The sequence below is a fragment of the Pteronotus mesoamericanus genome, unplaced genomic scaffold (genome assembly GCF_021234165.1).
Source record: "Pteronotus mesoamericanus isolate MK-2021 breed Mesoamerican mustached bat unplaced genomic scaffold, CSHL_Meso_final scaffold_137, whole genome shotgun sequence".
Taxonomy (NCBI): domain Eukaryota; kingdom Metazoa; phylum Chordata; class Mammalia; order Chiroptera; family Mormoopidae; genus Pteronotus; species Pteronotus mesoamericanus.
The window spans coordinates 2,816,953-2,844,577 of NW_026555306.1; the positions used below are offsets into that span (position 1 = coordinate 2,816,953).

The 27,625-nt window shown below is 53.3% G+C and overlaps 3 protein-coding genes and 1 non-coding gene across 5 annotated transcripts; 2 read left to right on the forward strand and 2 right to left on the reverse strand.

The window, feature by feature from the left end:
* The first annotated feature begins 289 nt into the window (after positions 1–289).
* Positions 290–4,456, forward strand: FOSB (FosB proto-oncogene, AP-1 transcription factor subunit). 2 transcript variants are annotated; one of them, XM_054588468.1, is made up of 4 exons: positions 290–415; positions 2,313–2,633; positions 2,870–2,977; positions 3,995–4,456. In XM_054588468.1, exons 1-4 carry the CDS (start codon positions 290–292, stop codon positions 4,454–4,456), a joined length of 1,017 nt encoding a protein of 338 aa, XP_054444443.1. The 2 variants fall into 2 exon arrangements, with proteins under 2 accessions (XP_054444443.1, XP_054444444.1); XM_054588469.1 differs by lacking the exon at positions 2,870–2,977.
* A 4,518-nt stretch (positions 4,457–8,974) lies between these two features.
* On the reverse strand, positions 8,975–9,061 carry TRNASTOP-UCA (transfer RNA opal suppressor (anticodon UCA)). Its single transcript has one exon. It is a non-coding gene; the product is annotated as a tRNA-Sec (tRNA).
* A 2,844-nt stretch (positions 9,062–11,905) lies between these two features.
* On the reverse strand, positions 11,906–20,145 carry RTN2 (reticulon 2). The gene is made up of 10 exons (XM_054588611.1): positions 20,097–20,145; positions 18,357–18,401; positions 17,763–18,233; positions 17,400–17,657; positions 14,783–14,990; positions 14,266–14,404; positions 14,052–14,121; positions 13,879–13,925; positions 12,635–12,693; positions 11,906–12,406 (listed from the first exon to the last, which is right to left on the reverse strand). The coding sequence occupies exons 1-10, from the start codon at positions 20,128–20,130 to the stop codon at positions 12,325–12,327; spliced, it is 1,413 nt and encodes a 470-aa protein (XP_054444586.1). The 5' UTR covers positions 20,131–20,145; the 3' UTR covers positions 11,906–12,324.
* A 1,374-nt stretch (positions 20,146–21,519) lies between these two features.
* PPM1N (protein phosphatase, Mg2+/Mn2+ dependent 1N (putative)) lies at positions 21,520–24,959 on the forward strand. The gene is given in 11 exon segments (XM_054588389.1): positions 21,520–21,595; positions 21,598–22,097; positions 22,099–22,147; positions 22,150–22,203; positions 22,206–22,316; positions 22,319–22,374; positions 22,376–22,431; positions 23,014–23,056; positions 23,058–23,133; positions 23,216–23,331; positions 24,891–24,959. Coding segments are annotated over 11 exon segments (1,206 nt in total).
* Positions 24,960–27,625: the final 2,666 nt, after the last annotated feature.

Here is a 27,625-nt window from a genome sequence, read left to right on the forward strand (position 1 = left end):
GGGAGCGATCTCCCCCCACCCCCGCCACGCTCCTGGGTCCTACGGAGCCTGGACTTTCAGGAGGCACAGCGGCATCTTGTGGGGGCCTGGGCGCCGCAGAGGAATTGCACAGAAACTTTGCCATTGTTGGAACGGGACGCTGCCCCCCACCCCGAATTTCCCCGGGCAGTGCACTTCAGGGACGCGCTCGGCTCATCCCGGACTCGCATCTTTCTTCTCCCACCCGGCCATAGCCTTGGCTTCCCGGCGACCTCAGCGTGGTCACAGGGCCCCCCCTGTGCCCAGGGAAATGTTTCAGGCTTTCCCCGGAGACTACGACTCCGGCTCCCGGTGCAGCTCCTCACCCTCTGCCGAGTCTCAATATCTGTCTTCGGTGGACTCCTTCGGCAGCCCACCGGCCGCCGCCTCCTCCCAGGTAAGTTCTAATGGGTTGTGGGGTTTAATTTTTTAAGTCAAGGGTGGAACAAGCAATCTCGCCATCCCAAATAAAGACGCGTCAAAACCCAGGATTTGCGAGGGCATAGCCTCACAGCCCACTTTGCAAACTGCAGAGTCGGGACTTGTTGGCAACCTGTCGTGTGACTGAAGTGCAGGAAGGGAACGCAGAGGGGTAAACTTTGGGGGTGAGGAGAATGTGCCGTTTAGCGTGAGTGTATGCGGTAGCAGGATTGAGAACTTTCGGCTGGTTCCGGGACTGTCCCTGACCCAGGCCCCCAACCTGAAGCTAGCGCGATTAGGCAGGTGGGGGAAACCCCGGGGAAGCTTCCAGTGGCCACCTTCCTTTACCTCCTCCACTGGAGCGCCCACTCCGGCGCTGGGTAACTCTCCATCCAGCGGGAAGGTGGGCCTCGAAATCTCGACTGCGCTGCCTCCGCCTCCTGCGCGGAGACGTAACGGGGGACCCGTGCGTAACGGCTGACGTGCTGGAACCCTCCGTCTGACGCGGGGCACGCACGGCGCGCGGCGCCCCCTTTGTCCGCCCCGCCCCTGACGTCCCGGGAGCGTTCTATTTTGGAACGCCGGGGCTACGTTGCTAGGGAGGGTGCAGCCCGGTGTTCCGATTGGTCGCCGCGCCGCAGGCTTTTAGCCAATCAACTTTCCCTTCCTATTTGCAGGGTGCAGTTCCCTCCCCCGCCCCAGCCCTGGAACCCGTGGTTCCTCGGCGCTAGGGTCTTTTTTTACGGGCCTCTAGAGGCAAATCGAGAGGATTCCTGTCACGACAGGAGCAACGCAATGGGTCCGCGAAAACCTGTCGGGGATCCGGTCCCTCCGTTCTCAGGGGCAGGGAATGTCCGTTTGTGGGTCGGGGTTTCTTCGGGAGACATGGTGACCGTCACCCTCTTCTCCAAGCACACAGACACACTCCCACTCCCTCTGCGCCGGACTCCCGTTCCCTCCAAAGTGTCCGAAGACAGGACTAGAACCGCTAACTCTAGGAGAAGCAGCCAGGTGGTCTCCGGGAGCTCCGCCCCTTCTGCGTTTCCAGAACGCTGATTGGCCAGCGGGCCAGCCCATCCCTCACCACGCCCCCTGGGAGAGTAGTTCAGCGTTGCAAGCAGTTCCAGGATTCCATTTGGGGATGGGGGAGATGAGCGGTGTTTGGGCTTGGGGGCTCAGGATCTACACCATTCTCCCTCCGTGTCAGTCCGAGGGGACCCGAGTCGTCACTTTCTCTTACCTGTCCGTCCACCGTAACCTGCCACTGTCAGCCTCACTCTGGGAAGAGACAATTACTTGAAACGTTGTTCTAAACTCCTAGGCCCGTCTCCCAATACCCTTTTAACTGGAACCCCCGGCCCCTGCACGGGGGGTCTCATAGACCCTCCAGGCGCTCACCCCCTCGCTCAGAGGGGTGTGTGTATATGTATGAGTGTAGAGGAAGGCTTGGCCTAAGGCCTCTCCCTCTCCCTCCCCTTGCCTCTGGGGTGGGGGTGGGGTGTTGTGGCTGTGTGTGTGGCTGTGACTCCGTCCCGGGAGTTCTGTCACTCGGCTGTGTCCAGCCTCCTCCCCACCCCCCACACCTAAGAGTCACCAACTCGGGGTGTGATTCACCACCCGCTGGAACCGTGCAACCTTTCCCCGAGGAAGAAGGAGGAGGTAGAAGCCAGTTGAGCAGAGATCCTCTCATTAACCACTGCGTCACGGTGTAGTGGAAGGGTGGGTGTTGTGGCTTTTTGCCTGTGACACACACATCCACACCTGCTCACCCTGTGCTCACTCACAGGGTCGGTGTGTATATGTGTGCTGGGTGCGTGTGTGTCGGTGTCTCTGTTTGTGTGTATACGCCTGTGTGTGTATGTGTCACCCCGTAGGAGTGCGCCGGTCTTGGGGAAATGCCCGGTTCCTTCGTGCCCACGGTCACCGCGATCACAACCAGCCAGGACCTCCAGTGGCTCGTGCAACCCACCCTCATCTCTTCCATGGCCCAGTCCCAGGGGCAGCCACTGGCCTCCCAGCCCCCAGCAGTCGACCCCTATGACATGCCTGGAACCAGTTACTCCACGCCGGGCATAAGTGGCTACAGCAGTGGCGGAGCTAGTGGCAGTGGCGGACCTTCCACCAGCGGAGCCACCAGTGGACCTGGGCCTGCCCGCCCGGCCCGAGCCCGGCCTAGGAGACCCCGAGAGGAGACGGTGAGTAAGAGGCATCAGAACTTCATCTGGGGGAGGAGACAAAAGAGGCAGGAACTTTCTCACTATTGGGGCAAGGACCACTAAGGCCTCAGTGCTGGAGAAACTCTATAGTGCTTGCCACAGCTGGCGAGGACTAGAGGGTCCTTTTCTGGCTTCTGGAAGAAGAGGAGGCTCACGATGGATGGAGGAGGTGCACCGTGTTCCCAAACCTCATGGCCTCTATCTCCCCTACTCAGCTTACCCCGGAGGAGGAGGAGAAGCGAAGGGTTCGTCGGGAAAGAAACAAACTGGCAGCAGCTAAATGTAGAAACCGTCGGAGGGAGCTGACAGACCGACTCCAGGCGGTGAGGATGGTCCCTGGGGTGGGGGGAGGGTATGCTGACGTCGGGGAGGGGCTCGCTCCCCATTCTCCGTTGTCCGCCCCATCTGTGCCCTTATCCTGGACTGAGAACCAGAGGTTCCACACATGGAACTAGGTACAGGTGTGGCGAGATAGGGCAGCCCTGTGCGCACACACACAGACCCTCATACTCACGTCAACTCCTGGCCACTCTTCCCAGGTTTGTGACCACCCCCCACCACACACACATACCACTCTCCTGGCCGTTGCTCCTCCCTGAGGAGACATCTGAGGGACATAGAGGGGAGCTCCAGGCATTTCTCCCTTTTGATCTTGGGCAAGCAATAACCCATTTTGCCTCAGTTTCTCCATCTCCTCCACCCCTCATTGAATCTCCCAGGTTTCTCCCAGCTTTAACAGCCTAGGGAGTCTATGAAGTGAACTCCTCTTATCCTATGTCAATTCCCCACCACCCGTCCCAGCCACCCATAGTCCTTAGACTGTGGGCTGATGGCACCCACCAATGCCCCCTCCCCTTTTACGTCCCCCCTCAGTCTGAGGTGTTTTAGTCTAGGCTTGCACTGTGACTTGCTGCTCCTAGAGGAACTCAGGGAAATTCTGTACTTTCCTGGACCACCTGTTCTCTTCCCTGGGAGACAGAGGGGAATGGGTAACAGAGGCAGCATTAAAAACATATAACACTCGTTCATTCATTCAACAAACCTCTGAGTGCCTCCTGCAGCCAGAGACTTCCATGTGTGCCTGGCCACTTCCCAACCACCCACTGGGCAGATGGGGAAACTGAGGCTCCTAAGAGGGAAGACCCTATCCCCAAGTTCCATAGCACACCAGGACTCCACTTCAGAGAGACTTTCTCCTCAGTTCAGAGCTGCCTTCCAGCTCTGGGCCTCTGCAGCGAGTCCAGAGGAGATGGCTGCAGCCATGATCCATCTTCTCTAGTCGCTCATGGTCTTCTTTTCCTTCCTCCGTCTTCTCCATGACCTGGCAACTGGGGGCTCAGGAGACAGATCAGCTGGAGGAAGAAAAGGCAGAACTGGAGTCGGAGATCGCTGAACTCCAAAAGGAGAAGGAGCGACTGGAGTTTGTGCTGGTGGCCCACAAACCGGGCTGCAAGATCCCCTACGAAGAGGGGCCGGGGCCTGGCCCGCTGGCGGAGGTGAGAGATTTGCCGGGGTCAGCATCCACTAAGGAAGATGGTTTCAGCTGGCTGCTGCCGCCCCCGCCACCACCGCCCCTGCCCTTCCAGACCAGCCAAGACGCACCCCCCAACCTGACAGCTTCTCTCTTTACACACAGTGAAGTTCAAGTCCTTGGCGACCCCTTCCCCGTTGTTAACCCTTCGTACACTTCTTCGTTTGTCCTCACCTGCCCGGAGGTCTCCGCGTTCGCCAGCGCCCATCGCACCAGCGGCAGCGACCAGCCTTCCGACCCCCTGAACTCGCCCTCCCTTCTTGCTCTGTGAACTCTTTAGACACAAAACAAACAAACACACAAGGGAGAGAGATTTGGAAGAGGAGGAGGAGGAGGACAGAGAGGAGATGAGACTGAGCGGGTGTGTGGCTTTCCTGCCTCTCCTGCTTGACTCTCTGCAGCCACTGTTACTGTTGTCGGACAGGAGGACATCCTTGTGTTTTGTGCTGCCTCTTGTTTCTGTGGCCGCGGGAGGCCAGAAAGCTGGTGACTTTGGAGGCAGGGGGTGGGGAAGGGATGGACACCCCCAGCTGCCTCTTGGTCCTCTCACTTCAACCCAATCTCTGGGAATGAGTGGGTGGGTGGGGGTTATGCCCACCTGTGGGCTGGAGGGAAAAGGGGGTCTGCGGCGAGCTGTGGGGTGGGCTGGGCTGGAGTCCTCTCCAGAGAGCTCCAACAAGGAAGTGCCACAGAACCACCCCCATAGGTCTCCCACACCGATGCTTCTGGGAGGTGATTAGGCTGGTTCTCCCTGTTCTGCCGACCTGAGCTTATTTATCCAACATTTTCGTGTGGTTAAACTCTCCTCTGAATTGAGCCCCCCTTTAGAGGGAAGTTGATGTCCCCCTGTAACCTCCTTCCCCCCTCCCCAGCCAGACTTAGTCTGAAATGTGAACCTCCCTCTCTGACTGCCCAGCCTCTCCCTCCCAGCAAAACCAGCTTCGATTGAATTTCTCACCTCCTGAGGGTCCCCCCGATTCAGCCCCAGCCCTCCTGCCTGGTTACAGTATTATTCCAAGCCGCGTCCCCCTTCAACCTCCCCTGCCGGCCTTCCTTGTTGGGCCTCTCTGATTCAGGCAGCAGGGGGCGCTGTGATGCCTGTCCTGCTGGAGTGTTTATACTGTGAAATGAGTTGGCCTATTGTGGGGAGAAGGGGCGCAGAGCCCAGTGGGACAGAAACCTTCCGGAGGGATTGTGCATCCCCCACTCCCCAAAGCCTTTCCTTGATTTCTCTCCACCCCCTACCCCCATCTGCCTCCTTCCTACCCTCAACAGTGAGTTAGACTCAAGGGGATGACAAATTCGAGGTGGGGGTGGGAGGTGACAGTTATCCATCTGCGTGGCCTCTCTCCTCAGGACCCCCAGCCCCCACACCTGGCCTTTTTCTTTAAGGCCTGTCACCCTACCCTGGCCTAGGACGCCAATTTCTCCCTCCCCTTGGCATCCCCACCTTCTTCCCAGAAAGGGAGCTTGCCAGGGGACCGACGTTTTTCCGGAGAAGATTGAAAGGCTGAGGCTTTGGTCCCCAACCCCCAATATTCTTGGCCTGGTGAACTCAAGGGGGCCGGGCTCCCATGAACCCAGCTTCCTCTCCCCATCCCTCCAAGTCCCAAATCTTGGTTTTGGCTCCCCCCCCCGCCCCCAACCTTTCCTTGTGCTTCACTTCATGAGAATTTTATTGTGAGGCAAAATGATATTTTTTAAAATCGGGTGGGCCAGGCCGCCCTCGTGCTGCATGGAGAACATTCCACGTGCCCCTGTCCTGTGCCTGCCGCCCTGAATCCAGGTCCCTCCCCTAGCTATTTATCCCTTTCCTGGTTTCCGAAAGGCACTTATATCTATTATGTATAAATAAATATATTATATATGGGTGTGTGTGTGTATGCGTGAGTGTGTGAGCGCTTCTGCAACCTCAGCCTAGGTCACTTTGGCCCCAAAGCCATGCCCTTGAATTGGAAACACTGCTTCTGGAAACTTGGAGGCAGCCTGTCTCTGTCCAGCTGTCTTTATCGGCCTGTCTCTAGCTGTGTTTTTTCTGACTGTTTCAGCCCATCTGGTTGTTTCTGGCAGTCTCTGGCTGTCTCTTTCCCAAGTGTCTCTCCCCCACCGTCTTTTCTCTGCCTGTGTTTTTCTGACCATTTCTATCTGTCTCCTTTCTGACTGTCCCGGATTGTCCAGCTGCCTTCTGACTTTGGGTTCACTGGGGACAAGAAATTTTATTTTTGTGAGTAAGCCTGAGGGATCGGAGAATTTTACAACCTGTATCTTTGAGAATTCTGGGTGCAAGTGTGAGACTGTGAGCAAGGCCTGCTCCCGCAGACCTTGACTTATTGAATCCCCCCTCCCCGTTCTGTATTTGTGATTCTCTTTTTGTATTTTGCACCTGACCCCAGGGGGTTGGGACTGGCTGGCCCTGGGCCACTACCCTCCCCCCATGGTTCTGCACTGTCGCCAATAAAAAGCTCTTAAAATTGCATCTGCCAAGCCTCATGATCTATTTTCTCCTGACACCCATCACCTGCCTTCTTTTCAACATGAGGGAGTGAGGTTTCCTGTGGGGACTATGTACACATACATACATGCTGGAACTCCTACTAGTGAGTCAGCCTACAGCAAGATGGAGGGTGGGTAGACAGGCAGGAGGACTTTCCACACACATGGGTTGCACCTCCTGCTGGAAAAAATAAGGAGAATATTAGCTGTGAGGTGTGTGGTACTGAAATGCTAAAGAGCCATGCAGGCTTCCTTGTGAGGGAGGAACTTATGTTGGACCCGGTATGCTCTGGGGATGGTCTGAGCAACTATTGCACAGGTAGAGGAATTGGGAGTATACATCCTGATTTCCTGAAGAACACCTCAGTTGGGCTTTGGAAGTTCTATGAACCACAAAAATAGGGATGATGATAAATAGGAAGATGAGTTTCCTCTTGCTTTTTGCACGACTGCTTCTGGGTTATGAACATGTCAGCGTCAACCCAAGACCGACTGAACCAGAAATATGGTCACTTTTTCTGTCAAAAGATACAGCTGAGACATTCCTATTACAAAATCCAAGCCCTCGCTTATTTGCAGAGCAGCAAGCACTCTGGAAACGAGTGATGGGCCAGAGGTCATTTGAATGCCAAGTAACTTAAATGAACAAGCAGGGCAAGTTGTCATGGTGGAATCACTTAATTTATTAATTTTTAAAAATTTGCTGAGTCCCCACTGTGTACCCAGCCCTGTACTGGATGGTGGTGGGGACGTGGCAGGGACTGAGACAGGCCCAAGCTCCCCTTCCTAGGGTTCACAGTCCAGTGGGGGACATTGTCAGGGAAGATCCAAAGTGGACAGGATTGGGAGAGCTCAGAGGGGGCATCTAACCTGGTCTAGAGGTCAAGAAAGACTTCTTGGAGAAGGGGACAGCTAAGCTGAGTCCTAGAGGATAAATAAGGGATATAGAAAGGAATAGAAAAAGACTGAACTGATGAAACTGAGTGCAAAGAGCTGTTGGTGGAGAGAAGGCTTGATATGTTGAGGAAGCTAGACATTCATGGAGGCTGGGACAAAATGTGCAGAGAAAGAGATTAGTAGGGACCACATTCTGCAGACATCAACTCCAGACAAAGAATTTGGATCTTCTTTTAAGGGCACTGGGGAGCCATGGCAGGGGCTGAACACAAGAAAGGCAGGGACAGTTTTGTGCTTTAGGGAGACTCCTCTAGACTTCAGGTTGGGGGTAGCTTGGAGAGGAAGTGGCAAGATGGACTGGAGACCAGGCAGGATGCGAGGGTGGGGACAATAGGGTGCTAAGGGGTCTTGGAACAGGGTTAGGGCTGTAGAGAGAGGAAGTGAAGAATCTAAAAGTCATTTGGGAGATAGAAGAGACAGGACTTGGTGAGAAGCCGGCTTGGGAAAGAGCACAGGGAAGTGGTAAACGGCTTGGACGGGGCGCGGGGGGGCGGGGCGGGGCGTCTGAGAACCTGGAGCTGGGTGACCTTGGACAAGAAACATCATCTCTCTGAACCTCAGTTTCTTCAGCTGCAGAATGGACCTAGAGTGAGGAGTCAGTGAGCTCCTAAATGACAGTGCTTAATGGAGTGAAGGTGCAATTATCACCATCCCCACTGCCATTACGGGGGCTAACCTGACTCAGACCAGGAACACTCCCCCTGCTGGCTAATCCCCCCTCATCCTTCAGTGTCTGCTCCAATGTTACCCTGACACCCCACCTGAACGCAGGTCTCCTTCTTTGATAGTCCCACATGATTTGTACCTTTCTTCCCAGTAGTCATCACGTTCTAATCATTAATCAAATGTATAATTAATGATTGTTTAATATTTGTTTTCTCTACTGAAGTGGGAGTACCATAAGGGCAGAGCCAAGGTCGTGGTCACCATTGTGTTCCAGCACCGCCCAGTGTAGGACGGGCTTGGAGCAAATACTTGTTGAATGAGTGAGTGAATTAATGAACTAATGAATACATATTTAACTGGTTAATAAAGTGCATGAGTAATTAAATACATGAGTGAGCACAAATGACTGAGTGGGTAAGTTACAGGGAGAAATCCAATATAATTGTCAAATTAAATGTCCTAGAACTGAGAAGGTAGATGAGTTTTCATCTCTTGGAGTTGCCTTTGATATTCGCGAAAAAGAGGAAACCACAGGAATACACCCGAGTGGCTTGGGGTAAATTGTGATGCATAGGACTGCAGCGACCTCTCCAGGCGCAGGCGTCAACCTGCGCTCTAAAGCCCTGTTTTCGGGCGGAGAAAAAAACGGTAACAAGGAATGAAAACGCGTTACCGCCCGAAAGGTGGAATTGAACCACTCTGTCGCTAGACAGCTACAGGTTTGAAGCCTGCACCCCAGACCACTGAGGATCATCCGGGCGACATTGAACTTCCCTCACCCAGCTATATGAAAAGCAAAAATTTATACCCTTTTAGAGTTATGGTAACTGAGTTTGCCGGGTTATACGATTGTTTACTTCAATATCTACACACTTTTACTAGTCACTTATTACGGCAGATAGTCTTCCAAAATACTATCTTTGCTCATAGTACGAATCATCTTCGCCTTGGGAACTGATTATTTGCATAGCGCTGCGCATTCTGGGAACCGGCTCCAGAGAACCCGGCCCATTCTTCTGTAGTTGTTAAAGGGTCAGATACCCTTTTTCCAAGTGAGAAATCAGTTTCTCGAGAAGAGATTCATAATTCTGCCTTCGGAAGCCTCTACCCTGGAAAATCCGAATTCGAGTGGGTGGGTTCCTGCTAGATAGAGTCTGACTTGGTCAAGCTGGAGAGGCTCCGGAAGGCGGTTATAAGGCTGATGCGACACCTGCTGTTCTTTAATGGAAGTTCAGCGATTTAAGGGACCCGATGTTAATTCAAATATTTATTGAGCGCCTACTGAGTTCCAGGCACTGTCCTAGGTACTGGGGACGACAGAAATTCTGTTCCCATTCAGCTTAACTACTACAAATCATTAATTTCTGTACCTACATTTTATGGCGGGGGAAAATAAGACTTAGAAACGAACAGTACCGTACTTCACGCAGCCCACACACTTGCGGAAATTGAACCCGTGTCATTCCTCTACATGAAACCTTCCCATGGCTCCCATCTCAGAGTAAAAGTCTAAGTTCTCACCACAGCCTCACAAATAAATCCCTATAATCTAGCCCCTTTCACTCCTCTGACTCCATTTACTTCTCTTTCCTCAATACTTGACTTCTCGTATAAACATCTTCTGCTACACACACCAGGCATGCTGCCTTCTCTGGGCCATTGCGCTTGCTGATCCCCCTGTCTCCGTCTCCTTTCCTCCACATGTTCACATGACTCACTGCCTCTCTTCACTCAGACCTCTGCTCGAATGTCACCACCTAATGAGACCTTCCCTGGCCATCCGTTTAAAATAGCAAGTCCTGTCACTCTATCCCCTAACCCTGCTGGCCTCTTCCCCATCACGCTACCATAGTCTATGTGTATTTGCTTACTGCCTGTCTGTTCCCACCGGACTATTAGTTCCATGAAACTATGAAGTTTGTTTGGTTCACGTCTGCATCCTTTGTTCCTAAAGAGTGCTTGAGCATGTAGCATATGCTTAGTAAATATTTGTAGGGTGAATAAGAGACTGTTATTACTATCCTTCTCTAAGCCTCAGTTTTCCCATCTGGAAGACAAGAATAATACAACTGATTTCACTGGAGGAATAGTAATAAGCAGACAGATATAAAAGTATGGCACAGGGCCAGGCAACTAGGAGGCGCTCAGTAAAGGCTGTTTCAATAACAGCCTATTTCCTGCGTCTGGGGCGAGGGTGGGGGTGCCAAGATGGGCTTGGGGACTTCAGCCATTTTTGGACCCACAACTTCAACCGTCCCGCTTCTTCTATTCTTTGATATGGACAAAAGGACACTTTGTCTCATTGAAAGTGTGAATAGAAACATCTATATGTATTTTTTTAATTTGGAAATTTAAAACATTGTTTCTTTTTAGCAAATTCAGATTGAAGAAAAGTATCCCCTTCCCCCCTACCCCCTGCCCCGCAAGCCCCTTTTCTTTTATTTAGATAGCAATGGCTAGGCAACCCCTGAATACAAATTCTGGGGCTGTAACTACTGCTCCAGTAACATTATCTGTCTCCTAAAATGTAACGTGTTGCTAGAGTCAAGTGAGATAATTTTAGGTGATGCACAACAAACATTTAAAATGTTAATAATTTTGTTTATTGTTACTGTTATCTTCTATCTCTGACAAGCCATACTGAGTTCCTTGGTGGTGAAGTAACATATCCTTTAAAAAGATACTTGTTTTATCATTTTAATAAACCAAGTTAAAGAAAAATATTAGGCACATAGCAGAACAGGTGACATACTGAAGGCTGTGAGGAAAGAAAGGACCAAGGTTTGGGGAAGCATGTCACAGATAACAATAGCAGCTTCTGTTTCATGGACATTTACTACATGCCAGGCCCTGTGACAAGGGCTTTACATGTATATATGGGTATGGTGACACTTTTTCATTTGAGGAAACCAAAGCTTGGAGAGGTGAAGTCACTAGCTCAGGGTCACACAGCCAAGAGATAGTAAAGCTGGGGTTCAAATTCAGGTCTGTAAATCTTTAGACTTTGGTGTCCTTTCTCTTTCTCCCCCAGGTTACAGTTTTGGAACCTGAGGCCCAGAAAGGCCATGAGGCCCGGTTCTTGGTTCCGGAGCTGCTGGAATGGAAAGAAGTGGGTGAACGAGAGACGTTTGGGAGATAGAACAGACATGGCTTCCTGATTGATTAGATGTGGGAGGTGAGGGAAAAAAGGCCCAGGGCCAGACCTAGTCTCAGGCCTGGTGACGACGTGAGCAGAGAGGACATCCCTGAGTTGGAAATCAGGTAGGACAAGTTAGGGGTTTGGGTGTTTGCAGGGCATTCGTTCAGAAGGCAGAGGGACACATGTCTGGATCCCCAGTGAGATGGCTGCGCAGCGGGCGGAGGGTGGGGATTGACCGGCGATGCCTGCCTTCAGCACAGGTATTGAGAGCGGCTGCCAAGGCCCGGTTAGTCCTGGGATGGGCAATCTCTCAGCGTCCTCCCTGCAATCATTTCATAATCTAAACAGATGGAAGAGGGGGCCTCTTTCGCATAGATGGGGAAGGTTCCTCCTTGAATATCGCTTACGTACTTTCAGGGAAGGAGGATGGAAGCTGGAGGGGGTTGAAAAACAAGAAGCCTTGGGTTTTCCACTTAAGTCTTTATTACAGTGTAAATCCAAGCTCAGGCCTCCCCTGGGCCCCATGCAAAGCCCCGGCTTTGGGCCCAGTAGCGTCCAGAAGACACCAACCCCTCACGGCGCCTCCAGCGGCGGGTTCGCGTAAGTGCAGGGCGGGTGCCCCAGCTAGGCAACTACAAGTCCCAGCAGGACCCCAGCCAGGGTGCCTCGTTTTCCCTGGACTCTTAGAGCAGAGCCTCTTGGGAAATGTAGTCCTGGCCGCTCAGGCAATTTGCGCTAACTCCCTGGTGTGAGTGATCCAGACACCCACCCGGAAATGGCTGGGGCTGAGAAGGGAAGAGGGTGGGGATGAAGGGGAGATTGAGGGGGAGGAGAGGGCTGTGCAGGGGGTGGGGGCAGGCGTCCCGCAGGCAGAGACACCCTTTTCATTCGGCTTTGGCTTTGGATCCAGAGACTGTGGCTGCTGCCGAGGCAAGGGCTCCGGTCCCTGGGATCTTAGCTCGGATCCTGAGGAAGAACATGTAGAGTTAGGTGGGGCAAGAAGCTGGGTAGGTATCCGAGAAAGAAGGGGAAAGCTGGTTGGGGGAACTAGCCCAGAGCCAGCCCCGCCCTCCATCGAATGGCCTGCGTTGGAATTGTCTGGCACCCTCCCAGGAGATTTAAGGACAGGGAAGGGCGAGCAGTTCCCAAGTTCCCCCCTACCCCATCTCATCCACCTCCACCTCATGCCCTTACTTCGCTTTGATGTGGCTCAACTGATTGGTCACCAATCCCACATACTGGTCGATTTGGGCCTGGGAACACCAAGAACAGGTAGAAGGAGAGATTAGAAGGGGGCTCCCCCACCCCCAGTTCATTCAGAAGGCTGCTTCCTCCCCCACCTCCAAATCAGGAGCTGTGGGGAGTGGCCCATCCCTCTACTTTCAACTTTAAACCTGATAAAATACCCTGAAAGACAGAACTTGAAGATGAAGTGTCAATCAGTTGGGCCCCACTTTGTGTGGAGACGGATGTCATGTGAATACACAAGAACTCGACAGTGAACCTGTCACTTGGGCATGACTGTTAATCCTTGGGTGAGTTATGTGTGTGTGTGTTTAGGGACAAGGGGAAAGTAGAGGGCATTGGTGTTGGCTGTCATTAATCTAAATCCTAGCGTAATTCAACGTTAATTGACTTTGAGGTCTCGATGATTCCAGCACATGAAGGAATTAGAATTCTCTGGCAAGGACGTGTGCATTAGTTGGCTCTCAGCTCCGTGTCTCCGGATAGGATAAGTGTCAGTTAGCCTCGGGTCCGTCAGCATTCTGGACAACCGTCATCCTCCCAGTCCTGACTGAGATGTCAGCCCCTGGCGGGTTTAGGGAGTGAGAGCATCAGTGAGTCCACCTGTGTTGGTGGCTGGGCTGGTGCTCATCAGACCCAGACTATGTGTAAGGATAGACGGCATTGGTTTGTCTGTTTATCTGCAACTGGAATGTATGTTTGTCAGTCTCTGGTGGTACCAAGGGGAGAAGGCATTCATCTGTCTGCCTGCTTCTGCCTGGGATGAGTGTTGCTCCGTTTGAGGCTGTGTCAGGGAGAGAAGACATCAGTTAGACTGACTGTAGCTAGGACATGTCGGTCAGACCTTGGGCGCATTGTTGGGGAGCGGCATCAGTTAATCCACCTGCCTGCGTTGGGCCACGTCGGTCAGATCCTGGCTCTGTTAGGGGATGCCAATGAAAATGCCTGTCTTTGGCTGCTGAAACAAATTAGTTAGACTCTAGCTCCATTGAGGGGCAGCGGCCAGATGACCAGTGTCCGGTCGGGACATATGTCAGCCAGATCCTCATTCTTTCAAGGGAAGAAACACCAGCTGATCCTCCTGTCCCTGGTTGGGACATCTGTCAATGGGACCCTGGCAATAGAGGTGGGGAAGCAGATAGACCACCCCTGCTTGGCTGGGATACTGCCACCCAAGGGCCTGTCAAACTCACCTGGTGCTGCCGGTACAGCAGCGGGACGGTGAATAAACCAATCACTCCTGTGGGCACAGAGATGGAAGTCAGGGTTCTTCCAACAGATGAACAGTTCCATCTGGAGCCCTGCCTGCCATCCACCCCCATGACCCATGTCCTCACCCAGCCCCCCGGCAGCCTTCCCAGCTCACCCAGAATGAGAAGAGTCAAACCATTGAAGACGGCACCCACGAAGGTCAAGATGTAGAAGAGAAGGGCCAGCTGGGGGTGAGGGTCAGGGTCAGCAGAGCCTATAGAGCACTCCCCAGGCTGTGAACTTACCCAGAAATGGCCCTCTTACCCGCCCCCCCAGGGGCAGCAAGGTGAATGCTGGGAACCCAGGAGGCAATGGGGGTTTCCGAGCACCTTCAGGGAGTCCACGAGGTCTTCTACCAGGAAAAAATGACGCAGCTGGGTGGCCGCAGAGACCACTTGGGAGGCAATCTGCTGGGACAAACGCTCTGTCTGCTCCCGAGTCAGGGTCAGGTCCACGTCCAGATAGGCCCTGAGAGGACAATGCGGTGTGAGGTGACTCAGTGGGTGGATGGCGCCCAGGCTGAGAGGCGTGGCTGGGACAAGGGCAAGGGCAAGGAATGGGGGTGGGGGAGAAGGCCAGGTGTACAGGGCGAAGGTCAAGGTCAGGGTCAGGAGAAGGGATCAAGGATTCAGGGTCAGAGGTTAGGATCAGAGGTGAAGGCTGCAAGTGAAAGATCAGAGTGTGGTTGAAAGTCAGGGTGAGTGAGGTTGGAGTCAGAAAGGGGAGGAGGATGGGCCAGGCCAGGGCCAGGGTGAGAGGTTGGTGCCTGATCGGAGGCCATGGGTCCTGACTCAGGGTCAGCAGTGGGGTCTGGGCAGAGTCGGGGTGCAGGGTGGGGGTTCTCACTGGAAGGGGTTGGCGCCGTCCCCCCGGTGCACGGCCTGCAGCACTTTTCGGTAAACCCTGAGAGAGATGGTGCCACAGAGCAGCAACAGGGCCACGTGGGCGGCCACGGACACGATGCTAAAGTGGAGCAGGCACAGCAGGGAGACCATGAGGCCCGTGAAGACCACTCCTGATGTCCTCGTGTCCTTCCAGTACAGCAGGTCGGCCACTGTGGGGGAGGGGAGCCATCAGCCTGGGGTTCGGGCCTGGCCTGGCCGACCTCTTGACCTCCCATTTCCTGTCTCAGGGCTGAACCATGACCCCCTGACACACCTGTCTCAGCCTCAATCCAGTTTCCAAATTACTAGTATCTTCTTTTATTCCTTGTTGCCTTCCCTCTTCTCTTGGCAAACCCAAGCTAACCATCTAGCAAGTCTCTTTATCTTACTCCTACTCATAGATTATGTGTGGACATAATTTTGTTCATTATTTATGAAAAATGCAACCATATATACACTTTTCTGCTTCATACACATCTCTACTTTCCCTCCTAGAACTCTCTGCTAGTCGACTGGAATAGCTCTTAATTCATTCCTTTTCAGAGCACCATGATATTCTGTAGTGCAGCTGCTATCATTCATTGTATCCAATCACATATCTATTGTTGGACCATTCATTTTATTTCATACCCTCCTTTCCCCAACAGCACTTGTAAGCCCTAGCTTTCTACAGATATTCTTATCTCCCAGAATTTCGAGGAAGATAGAATCCCAGGGGTGGAATGGCTGGGTGGACTAGTTATGTATTTATGAATGTCATAAGTATTCTCAGATTGCTTACTAGCAAGACTGTAACAATTCTTATTTCCAGGAGCAAAGCGGGAGCGATCATTTCCAAGCATCCTGCCCCATAGTGGGTGTTACTGTTCTTTTTATTTTTGGGCAAAACACCACCCTCCTTCCTAAGCCCTAACCCAAACTTCTGACCTCTTTCTTTTAAAATTTTTTCTTTTCATTGATTCATTTTATAGAGAGACAGAGAGAGGAAGGGGGAGAGAGAGAAAGAGAAACATCAATTTGTTATTCTGCCCATTTATACATTCATTGGTTACTTCTTGTATGTGCCCTGACCAGACCTGGAACCTGCAACCTTGGTGGATCGGGACCGTGCTCTAACCAACAGAGCTATCTGGCCAGGACCCAGTTCTGACCTCTTTCTGAGCCCCTGAAGTCACCACTCCCGCAAGGCTGACCTATGACCTCCAGTCCCCAATGTTTCATCTCACCCATATAAACTTTATCAGGCCTCCCAATAATCCGCTCGCATTTGAGCCCTGAACCGCAAATCTGGAACCCTCCAGTTCTTTCCAGACTTCCCATTCTGTCACCCTCACTCCAATCAAACTCTGACCCATCCGGACTGGTCCTTCCCAGAGCCTGCCTCCCGTCCTTCCGTATCCTCCCTGTACACATCCTCCCATCTACATCTAACTAGGGCAGGCCTCTCCCCAACCCCAATGCGTAGGGCCTTCCCCCGCAGTCTCCCCGAAGCTGGTGCCAGTGCGTGGGGGAGGAGCCGGGTCGCCTGAGACGGGGGCTAAGTTTAGGCACGCTGGGGGGAGGGGGCCTCGCCTGCAGCTGTGCTGGCCCATCCAGCTACTGAGTGACAGCGCCGCCTGGGCCTGAGGCTGGGGGAGGGGGCCTCCCAGTTCTTAGACTCCAAAGCCCTGTCTTGGGGGAGAGGGTACCCCACGCTCTCTCCACGCGCTCCCTAGACAGTCCCAAAGTCCCCCAGCCCCAGCCTGCAGCTCCAGGGAACCTGTGACCAATAAGAAACATCCCTCCAGATTTGAAGGCTATAGTGAATCTAGATTCCTTTCCGCCGCCCTCCAGCCCCCGTCGCATTCCGGCCCGCAAGCCCACCTTTACTCCCCATCTCTGCTCCGAGTGTGAGACTGCGGACACCGCGGATTCTCGGGGATTTTGCCCACTTCAGTGGAACCCGGAGGGAGGGAGCAGAGGGGCGGTGCCCCTTCCTATCCAGCCAATGGCTCTCCATAGAGGTGGGAACAACTCCAAAAAGGGGTGGCTCTCTTTGTAAACAGCTAAAAGCAACGATGTCTACAAGCAAACCTTGGCGGTTCATGGAGGCTGAACATATTTTAAAGTAAGGCAGGGTCTATTTGCAACTGGCTAATTGATGTGGTCAGGGTAGAGGACAGTTTTTAAAAGGCACAGAGTTTATTTATCAATGTCCCACAGCCACATTTAGAAGAGAGCCTTGTTTTCTCAGTGATTTGGCCTATCCAAAGTCAGCCCCTAGGGGGAGCACTCCAAAAGAGGGATTTATTTTTTTCTTTTCTTTTCTTTTTTCTTTTTTAACGAACTATCCAATCTTAATATTCGCAGGCGGGCTAACTTCCCAAGTGGAAGGGAAATCTATATAAAAAGAGTCCATGGTAATCTTAGATAATGGGGGGAAAATTTCTTTTTAAGGGTGAAGTTTATAAGGTCTAGCTAATAGTAATACCTCCTCCTTCTCCACTCTCCTCCTTTCCTTCGCGAAGTTGGTTCTTTTAAATCGCAATCCTCCCACCCTCACTGTAATGCAAAGAAGCACCTTCACTCGGGCAGTTTACCTAGAAAGTGTGGTTCCAATGTGAATTCTGATTGGTTCGTGCAAACGAGGCACTGCCCCGTGATTGGCTCCCGATCCAGCTGCCCCCATGGCTCTTCCTCTTTCTCGTCCAGCGAGGGCTCATCAGGCCAAGAGTTCGAATCCCGGGATCCGGGTGGGGACGGGGTACGGGCCTGAGGGGTCCCAGAGCCAGGGCTGGACTGTGGAGTTAAGACTTCGGGCGGCGAGGACTGAGCGAGTCCGAGTTGTACGTCCAGTTCTGGTGCGTTAGAGAGAGAAGGCCATGAGCTTTCACCCTGGAGGTGCCCTGAGAAGAGACTACCCACCCTTGGGACCTTGGTCCCAGCACCTCAGGACATCTCACCTTTCCCAGCCTCTCTTGTCTCTGATCCGTCGGGCTCCTCGTCTTCCAGCGGGGTGGAGCTACTGGTAGAAGAGTCCTCCCCGGACCCCGCTTCCCGGGCGGCCCAGTCCAGCTGGTCCAGCTGGAGCCCCAGGTCCTCCAGGGGGTGCTCTGCCGGAGGAGCAGTGTCGGGGTCTCCCCGGCGCACGGGCTCCGGGGATTGGCTCAGGCTGGGGATGCTCTCCAAACTGTCGCCCAGGCCAGGCTGAGGGGGTGGGTCCCGCGGTTCAGATACTGAGCGCCCCTGGGGCCTGGGGCGGCGGGCAGCTGAATCCCGGCGCGCCCCGGAGCCCCCCGCGCCGTCGAAGGCAATGTAGGAGAAGGTCAGCTCCCGGGGAGTGCCCCAGTCCTGCGACGTGGTCTCTTCCTCCTCGTCCTCCGAGAATTCCCGGGCTGTGTGCAGGTCCCGAAAATCCGAGTCGTCATTTCCTCCTGCAGTGAGCAAAGGAGGGTGTAAGCTCCTCAGAGCAGGCCTCTGACCTGCTCTCCTCAGCCCGCCTACCCAGCTGAGTGCCCCTTTCAAGTCACATTCTCAGCTCCTCCCTCTTCACTTACCTTCCGTGGAGTCAGGGGTAGAGGAGGCTGTCGATGGAGCTTCTTCTGCGAGAGTGAAAAAGTCAAAAGATTGTGAGAAGTTTAGACTGTCCGGATCACTGAAGCGCTCAGTGCTGGAAAGGTGGATGGTCCAAATTAAGGAATCTTAGAATATTTGAACCGCAGGACCTTTAGAACGTTCTGCATACAGACTGTCAAAGCGGTCACTTCTACCAGAAGCTCAGTCTTAGAAGTTCAAAATCCAGGGACCCTAATCTCAGAATCTTCAAATTGGAATTCTAGGAGGTTTCAATTCACTCATTCTTTCAGCAACCATTTATCGAGTGCCCACTATGTGCCAGGCATTGTTTTAGACTCTGAGGACACAGCTGCAAACAAAATAGGCAAAATCCCTGCCCTCATAAAGCTTATTCTTTATGAAGGAAGCAAACAGTACACTATTAAATATACAAAGGTGGGTGCTTTCAGCGTGTGGAGGAAAATAAAGCTGGGTTAGGGAACAGAAAGTGAGAGGGTGCTATTTTGGACAAGGATGGTCAGGAGACTTCTCTGCTAAGACAGACTTTTGAGCAGAGGCCCGACGGAAGTGAGGAGCCCATGCAGATATCAAGGGAAGAGTCTTCCAGGCAGATGGAAAAGCTCAGTGCAAAGGCCCTGAGGTAGGCACTGTTTGCCATATTTGAGGAACAGGAAGGTGCAAAGGTGTGATTGGAGCAGAGTAACTGAGGGGAGGAGGGGGAGTGGAGGGATAATAGATAAGGCGGAGGAGGGAGATCACGTAGAGCCATTTTTTGTAAGCCAAAATAAGGACAGGATCTTAGAATTTTGGGATGATACTAGAAAGTGTTGAAATAAATTCTTAGAATTTTGGCCTCTGGACTTCCCAGACATGCAAGTGGCCAGATCTGAGAGTGTTGAAACCCCCAGCTGTCAGAACCACGGGTGGATGGGACAGAGAATGTTAGACGAGGACTATTAGAGCTCTGGCCTCAGAGATCGTGGGGGTCAGACAAGGCGTTTTCCGTCGTGGAATCCAGCGCCTCAGAGCTACCGAGCTTGCGGCTTTGCCTCCAGGACACGCTCGATGGCCTTTGGAAATTGGAATCAGACGCCCTCCGCCCCCACCTTGTTTCCTAAGCTGGGGAATCGGAGGCCCGGAATCACAGGCCCGGAGCAGAGTGAATCTCGTCCGGAGTTACTACTAGTCAGTGGTAAAGCCCGCTAAGGACCCAGGAGTCTTGGGCCCAGCCCAGGAATGGCTGTTTCCCAGGCACAGAGGGTGGACAGCCTGGGCGAGGTGGGGGCTGCCTGTGAGTCAGGGCAGAAAACGGAGGTGGGATGCGAAGGTGGGCGATGGGGCGGGGGTCAGACCCCCTTCTCCCCATCCTGGCTCTACCCCTCCACTCAACTGTCCTCCCCTCCGGCTGCGGCCAGCACCAGGGAAGGGGACAGCTCCCGGCGAACCTCCTCATCCCAGGGCGGGGCCCGGCAGCGCGTCCCGCACCCGCAGCGCCCCACGCCAGTTATCTCAGTGCCCCCCACTCCGCCCTGGCTCACTCAGGTCCTCCGGGTCAGGCCGCCCCCTACGCCACTAGGTCGCGGGGGAGGGGAGCGCTTCCTTTGTCTCCTTCGCCGCCTCCCTCGTCCCTGCTCGCCCGCCGCCTGACGCGGAGAGGACCCCGAGGAGGAGCCCACCGGCGCCTCTGGGCCCCACACCAGGCCCGAGCTGCCCCTACTCACTGCAGTGGGCGAAGACCGGCAGGACCTGCCCCATGGCCCCCCTTGGGACTGCATCGGGACCCCCGCCCTCTCCGGCCACGCCGCCCTGGGCCTGGGGCCGCGGGCACTCATCTCCACCCAGACGACGCCGCCGCCGCCATCCTTGCCGCCTCCTCCTCCCGGGCTGCTCCGGCGGCCGCCGCCGCCACTGCCGCCGCCCTCAGCTCCGCTCGGCGGCGGGAGGGGCCACGGTGGGGAAGGCACTGCAGAGCGGAGCAGGGGGCGGGGCCAGATGACAGGCGGGGCTGGATCTGAGGGAGGGCAAGGGGCGGGGCAGCACCGCGGACACAGGGGGAAGGGGCGGGGCTTTTCTACTAGAGAGGCGGAGCTCAGGGGATAGGTTACAGGGCCCAGAAGTTGTAAAGGGCGGCCTGGGGGCGGAGTCTAGATGGAAGGGGGCGCGGCCTGCAGGGGAGGGGGCGGAGCCTAGGGTTGGGTGTGGGGCTCGGGAAACGGGAGGGGAGCGTGGATCTCACAGGAACGGAGCGAGGGGTGGCACTGAGTAGAGGGTATAAAGATTCTACTGCTTTGAAGTAGGATTTGAGCCTAGATTCTCAGAGGAAGTGGGAAAGGGGGCGGATAGAAACTACCCAGAAAGTTTTGCGACCAGGGGAGGATCTCAGAAGTGGGTGGGGCTTAAGCCAATTTAGAATTAAGTGTTCCGTATTTGGGAGGGGCCAATCGAGGAGACAGGAACTACAGGCGTGGCCTAAAGGAAATAGACCTGGTACAGGAGGGGGCGTGGCCCAGAAGGTGGGCGTGGCCTGAGGAGAGGGCCTGTTTTGGCTAGGAGAATGTAGGGGCTGGCCTGTAGTTAAGAGGTGGAGCTAGAGGTGGGGTGAGAAAATTGAGAGTTTGAGGCTGTGGGCTTGTATGAGTGGCCGGACCTGGAAAAGAAGCAACCGGAGCTCGGCGGCGAGACCCAGAAAGGGTGGGGTAGAACTAAAAACAAATGGAGAATTTAAAGATTTTAAAACGGGGCTGAGCCCACTGAGGTGGACGGAGCTTGGACAGAGCAGGGCTGGGGACTGAAGCCAAGAGTGTGCAGTGAAGGACACGGATTCTCGAGTTCGTGTTCCTGCTTGTTCGGCTACTCAATTTTCCCTTCGGTAAATCGGATACGATGATGTAAAATAGTGTGTAGCACATGGTAAATGCTGGTTTGCTACTATCATTTTTTCCTGACCCTGATCCCAAACCTCGCTTTGAAGGTGAGGGAGAAAGGAGACCCAGGAGCTTAATCTCTTATAGTGATTCGACTTGAGTGCAGGTCAAGGGCATAGCAAGGAGATTTCAGTGGTTTAAAATCTCACAGTGGAGGGGGTTAGTGCAGTTGGGGGGTCAGGTGCAGAGGGTGGTGCCTCCTTGGTCCCAGGGCCAAAGGATGGCGGCCCCTGCCCGTTTGCTGGAGCGTCTCCTCTGTTCAGCTCTCAAGAAAGAAGAGGAGGAGCGGGGCTCACGATTCCGGACAGGCTTCGGTTCCTACCGGACGCGCCGCAATGCGCCCAGCGGCCGCACGGGGGTGAAGCAGCATCTTGGAGCTTGCGCTTCGGGGCCAGCGCAGTTCAGGGCTGGCGCGCGCACATGGAGGAAGCGCATTGAGCATGGCTCGCTTTACGCGGGGTGCATCCGAGCTGGGCTTTCTTTGAGGTCCTCGACGGCCAAGGCAGGGCGTGTGCAGCCCTCCCCCGCGCGTGTCATCTTCCAGGCCACGTGCTTGAGGCGCTGGGCCCGGCCCCTGACCAGCCCGAGGGCATGTAGGGGACGCTTCGCCGTGCCTTCTGGAGCGCAGACGCACGCCTGCGCTCGCTCTGGCCACTCGGCGAGCCGAGCGGTTCCACCGCGGTGGCGTTGCTCGTCTCTCCGCAATTTCTATACCTGGCACACTGCAGTGATTTTCGCGCGGTGCTGAACCGTGCGGGAGCTGTGGACTTCAGCACCGAGGACCATCGACCCCTCCGGGCCCCAGAAACGCGAACGTATCCATGACGCGGGCGGCACCATCTGCCGCCGACTCTCAAGGGCTCTCTGGCAATATCGAGAGCACTGGGTGACTTTGCCTACAAAGAGCTTCAGGAGGGCCTCCTGAGCTGCAGCTTGTTTCCGCAGAGACTGAGGTGACCGCCCTGGCACGGCGGGCCGAGGACGAGTTCCTGCTCCTGGCCTCCGACGGTGTATAGGATAGATGTCTGGCGCTGCCCTGGCGAGACTGGTGACATCACGCCTCCGCTTGGCGCTTCTGGGCCTCTGCCCCAGAGCTGCTTTGAGCGCAGCCGTTGGACACGTGTCTGTGCCAGGTCTTGGGACAGGGCTTGGGGTCTCTGAGGGGAAGAACCTAATGGTTTTAGGGAGGAAGGTCTTTAATGTAGAGGCGAGAGCAAAATTAAAGAGGGGGTGGGGTTCCATTAAATGGCGCCTGCTGAAATAGGACAAGGCCAAAATATGGAGAGTGTGGAGCCTGAGGGATGCCTTGAGGCAAGATGGGAAAGTGATACTTGAAGGCTAAATAAATAAATGGAAGGGATTTAAGAGAAAGGACGTGGTCTTTTGGGATGGGACGGCCCTGGGTCAGAGGAGTAAGTCTTGAGGCATGATTAGTACCAGGAGGAGCACTTCGACAGCAGAGAGGGAAGAAGCTTTGTTTTTGATGGGGCAATGCTAGAACATTGAGGGGTGTAACTTAAAAGATTAGTAGTCGTGGTGGGATGGGTAGGTTTAGACTGGCAGATAAACTGGACTTGGGAGAAATGAGCATAATCCGATTGGGGAGAGAGGCACAAGAACACGAGGGTTGTTGGAGCTGTGCTTCCAAGGGCACGGAGCCCTGTGCTGAGGCGTTCAGCGGTCTCCCACCAGGCCCTTTTCTCCACCTGCTTCTGGGCAGCCTGGACAACATGACTTTCCTCCTGGTCTGCTTCCTGGGGGACTGCCAGGCCTTGTGAGGAGGCGATCAGGTAGGAGCTGGCACTGGATGAAGCCCTGGGCCACAAGGTGGCTGGTGGGCAAACTCTAGAAGCACAGCCAGCGGGAAGGGTGGTCGGCAAGCAGGGGAGCTTCCCTAACCCTTGCTTTCTTCTCAGAGCTGTGTTCCTCTTCCCAGGAGCCCCCAAGCCTGAAGAGAGTTTTAAGGACTATGGTCTCGGAGGATGCCCCGGATTTACGTCCTGAGGGAGGGCTCCACTGCAAGGGAGTCTGGGTGGGCTGGGGTAGAAAGGGGGAGAGGTGGCCAGAGGAGGGTCCCGTCTTGAGGGCCTTTGTCTGCTGTCCAAGGCAGCTGTCATTGCTGAAGCTTATTCTCCGTTCTTTCAGACCTAAGGGGGGCGCTGAGAGGTAAGAGCCCTATGTTGTTTTGTTTTTAATCCTTACCCAAGGATACGTTAATTGATTTTTTGAGGGAAGAGAAACACCGGTGTGAGAGAAATTGCCACCGATTGCCTACTTACTTTTTTTAGAGAAGGGGAAGGGAGGGAGAAAGGGAGAGAAACATCGATCCGTGGCCCCGCCCCCTCCTGCCTCGCCCGCACCGACCGAGGCAACCCCGGCAACCCCGGCACGTGTCCTAACGGGGAAAGGAATCTGCCACCCTTTGCTTTGCGGGAAGAAGCCAACCAACTGAGCCACAGGGGTCAGGGCAGGACCCTGTGTTTTGAATGTTTTTTAGAAGCATGTAATTCGGCCCCCACCCCCCCCATAGTGGCTGGGAAATTGAGGCCAGAGAGGGGACAAGGGACTTGCCTGATATATTCATTCTCACTCCTGCCCTGAAGCATTGTGCTAGGTATAATGGCGGACAAGCAGAAGCAGAAGACTGTGCTTCACCTCCAAGAAATGTGCCTCCTGCAATGCTCTGTAAAGCCCCATCATTCCAAGCAACACCCCCTCCATCCAGGTCTAAGGCAGAAAAATTCCAGGAATGTCGCTAACCAGGCCGGGATGCACTGCAGACCAGGATATCCCAGAGGATGGCCTAGATCTTAGAGAGATTGTGAATTGGGCCCAGATAGTGAGAACTGGAGACATCCAAAGAGGCTGTGGGTGGAGCGGCACAAAGGAAGGCAAAGGGGTGCGGCTCAGGGAGGAAATAGGAAGGAGGAAGCTGGGACCAGAGCCTACAGGCTTTTCCAAAGCAGGAAAGAGAGTTTGGTTATTCCCACTTCCAGGAGGAGGTTTATTGATAGTGTCTGAGCAGTAGAAGGAGGTACTCATCAGGAATATTTGAGTTATGAGTGACAGAAACCCAACTAAACCTGGGAAAGCAAAACAGGGAATTTACTGGGCCCTGTAATTTAAGAGCTCAGGGACATAAGGCATGACTGCATCCAGTTGTCATTTGATGTCATCAGGAATCATCTCCTAGTTTTAGTTCCTCTGAGTTGGCTTCATTCCCAGGCAGGGTCTCAGCATGAGGTAGCAGAGTTGCAGCTCCAGCCTCACATCCCATGCGCCTGACATCTTCCGTGAAGTGTAGGCACCAGTTTCCCAGTAATCGCAGCAATGGTTCCAGAGCTGGTTCTCATTTGCCACACTGGGTCACATGCCTGCCAGTCACTGTGTCTGACAGGCCAGACTGTGGTCACAAGCCCATTCCTATCGCTCAGGGTTGGGGTCCAGTGCATCCAAACCTGATGGATTGAGATATGGGGAATGGTGGTTCCCCAAATGAAAGTATTAGTAGTGTTTCCAAAATATAAGGAAGTAGATATGGAGAGGAAAGAAGGGGTGCTTATTCACCGTCCACTGTATTTTGTGTTACAGAAGGTGCAGAATGGGGCGGGGAAGGTCACTGGCACCCATTCAAGCTCTGCCTTGGACTTCCAGGCCTGACAGCTGCCGTCCTTTGGGGCCACAGTGGAACTTAGAGACCTCCCCCTCCCCAGCTACATGGACCAGCAGAAGGAAGACATGCCGATGGAGGAACCCCAGAATGTTTATTTCCCCTTCTCCTACTTCCCTCTCACAAAAAGTCTTATGAGAGGGGAAATTCCACTCACTATCTAGGCAGAAAAAAAAACAAAAAACCAAACACCCCAAATCAAATGTTTGTGAAATATTTAGAGCAGAACAAACCATCAGAGATCACCTAGTTCAATAACCTCTTCCCCTTCCATTTTTCATCTGTTGTGGGTGGGAGGCAGGGAAGAGACTTTATTATTAAATTATAAGTACATGATTCAAAATACATTTATCTTGTAGGAAAAAAAAACACCCCAAACATCATTTGCCCAGTCATTTGGCAAATGTATCGGGCACCTGCTCATGGCCATCAATCAGGGGACTCACTGAGATTCCTGCCTATTTGAGGGGCTCATCTCCCAGTGTGTGGGGGGAGACGGAAAACAAAGGGACAGATAAATAGCCCTGACTGGTGTGGCTCAGTGGATTGAGCACCGGCCTGCAAACCGAAGGGTCACCGTTCGATTCTCTGTTGAGGCACATGTGTGGGTTGCAGACCAGGGCCCCAGTGGTGGGGGAGGGGCGTGTGAGAGGCAACCACACATTGATATTTTTCTCTCCTTCTCCCTCCCTCCCCTTCTCTCTAAAAAGAAAATAAATAAAATATTTCAAAGAAACCAAATAAATAAGGTCATCAGGCACTGACAAGTGTCTCAAGGAAAATAAAATGGGGCTGTGATAAAATCTACTTTGGTTTTTAAAATTGTTATTCATTTACTTTTCTGAATGGTAATAAGTTCATTTGGTTCAAATTCAAGGGGTACAAAATGGTATACGATGGGAAGTCTTTCTCCTTCCCCCACCTCTCAGCCACTCAATTTTCTACCTGGGGATGGATGCTTGAGACTGGGGCATCAGGGAAGGTCCCTGAGGAGGGGACAATTGAGCAGAGACCTGACAGAGAAGCAGCCAGCAATATTAATACCTCTAAGGAGAGTGTGCCAAGGCAGAAGACACAGCCAGTGCAAAAACCTAGAGGCAGGATTGAACTTGGCATTTTCAAGATGAGTTTTGAGGTCTCTATGACCATCAAATACCCCCAGTCTCACTCTCTAACCACTGCAAAGATTCTGGAGTGGATTTTTCCAGACGTTTTACTCTGCATGTGCACCCATGTATAGGGTACCTTAGGTGTTTCCCTGATTTTTTTCATAGCCTAGGTATCATTGGCAGTTAGGTTTTTTCCACTCAGTAATACGTTGGGGATTTCTTTCATGCTGTTTGCACGTCATTCTTTTTCGCTGCTGCCCAGTGCTTCCTATAAGGGATATGCAATGGTTTCACTGTCCATCTTCCTCTTGAATGGACATGTAGGTTATTTCCAATTTCTTGCCCTCGCATCATTGCTGTCATAAAGATCCTTGGTCGGGCTCCTTGGGCACATATGCAAGGGTTTCTCTAGTTCAGAGTTCTCCTCCCCCTGCCTCCCCCTCCCCTCCTCCTCCTTCTTTTTAAGGTAGGGCATGGTTTTGCCCTGGCTGGTGGGGCTAAGTGGATTGAGAGCTGGCCTGCGAACCTAATGGTCGCCGGTTCGATTCCCAGTCAGGGCACATGCCTGGGCTGCAGGCCAGGTCCCCAGGAAGAGGCATGAGAGAGGCAACCACACATTGATGTTTTTCTCCCTCTCTTTCTCCCTCCCTTCCCCTCTAAAAAGAAATATATAAAATCTTTAAAAATATATAAGGTAGGGTGTGTTTTTAAATTTTAAAACTTATTTATGCATTCATTGGCTGATTCTTACACATGCCCAGACCGGGTATTGAACCCACAACCTTGGCGTATCAGGACAATGCTCTAACCACCTTAGGTACTCAGCCTGGGCTCTTGCTGCCTGTTTTGCACAGCACATGAGCTAAGAATGGCTTTTATATTTTAAACCGTTGTAAAAAAATATATGAAAGAGACTCTCTGCCTAATATGCCTAAAATATTTACTAATTGTACCTTTTTAGAAAAGTTTGCTGACTGCAGTGCAGGTGGCACACAGAAGCACCGACCCTCCCATTTCAGATGGGAAAGCTGAGGCCCAGAGAGGAGAAAGTATTTGCTCAAGGTCGCACGGGACTGGGGTTCTCATTCAGTTGAATAAATGTGTGTTAAGCTGCTGTTTTGGGTCTGGCTGGGTCAGGGAGGCACAGAAATAGATCAAGTTTACCCCGGTTCCCAAAGAATTCACAGACTGAGGAGACACACAGAAAAACAAACAATTATAACCCAGGTGGATCAGGGTTTGAGGTTTCCCAGGATAAAGTACAGAAGAGGTGAGGATTACTCAATTCTGCAAAGAATTAGTGTCAAAATATGTCCTGGAGTATGAGGTGAGGGCAGGACAGCATCCAAACATAGGATTTGGCTTGGACAAAGGCTGGGAAGGCTGACTTCCTCACTTAGTCAACTGGACCCTGAGAGTTATTTTACACTCACACCCGGTACCGAGCACCACTGGAGTTCTGGGGGTCCCGGCAAGAGGGCTTATAGCCCAGATTTCTTCCACACTCCCAGGCCTCAGTTTACCCATTTGTAATCCTCAAACTGATG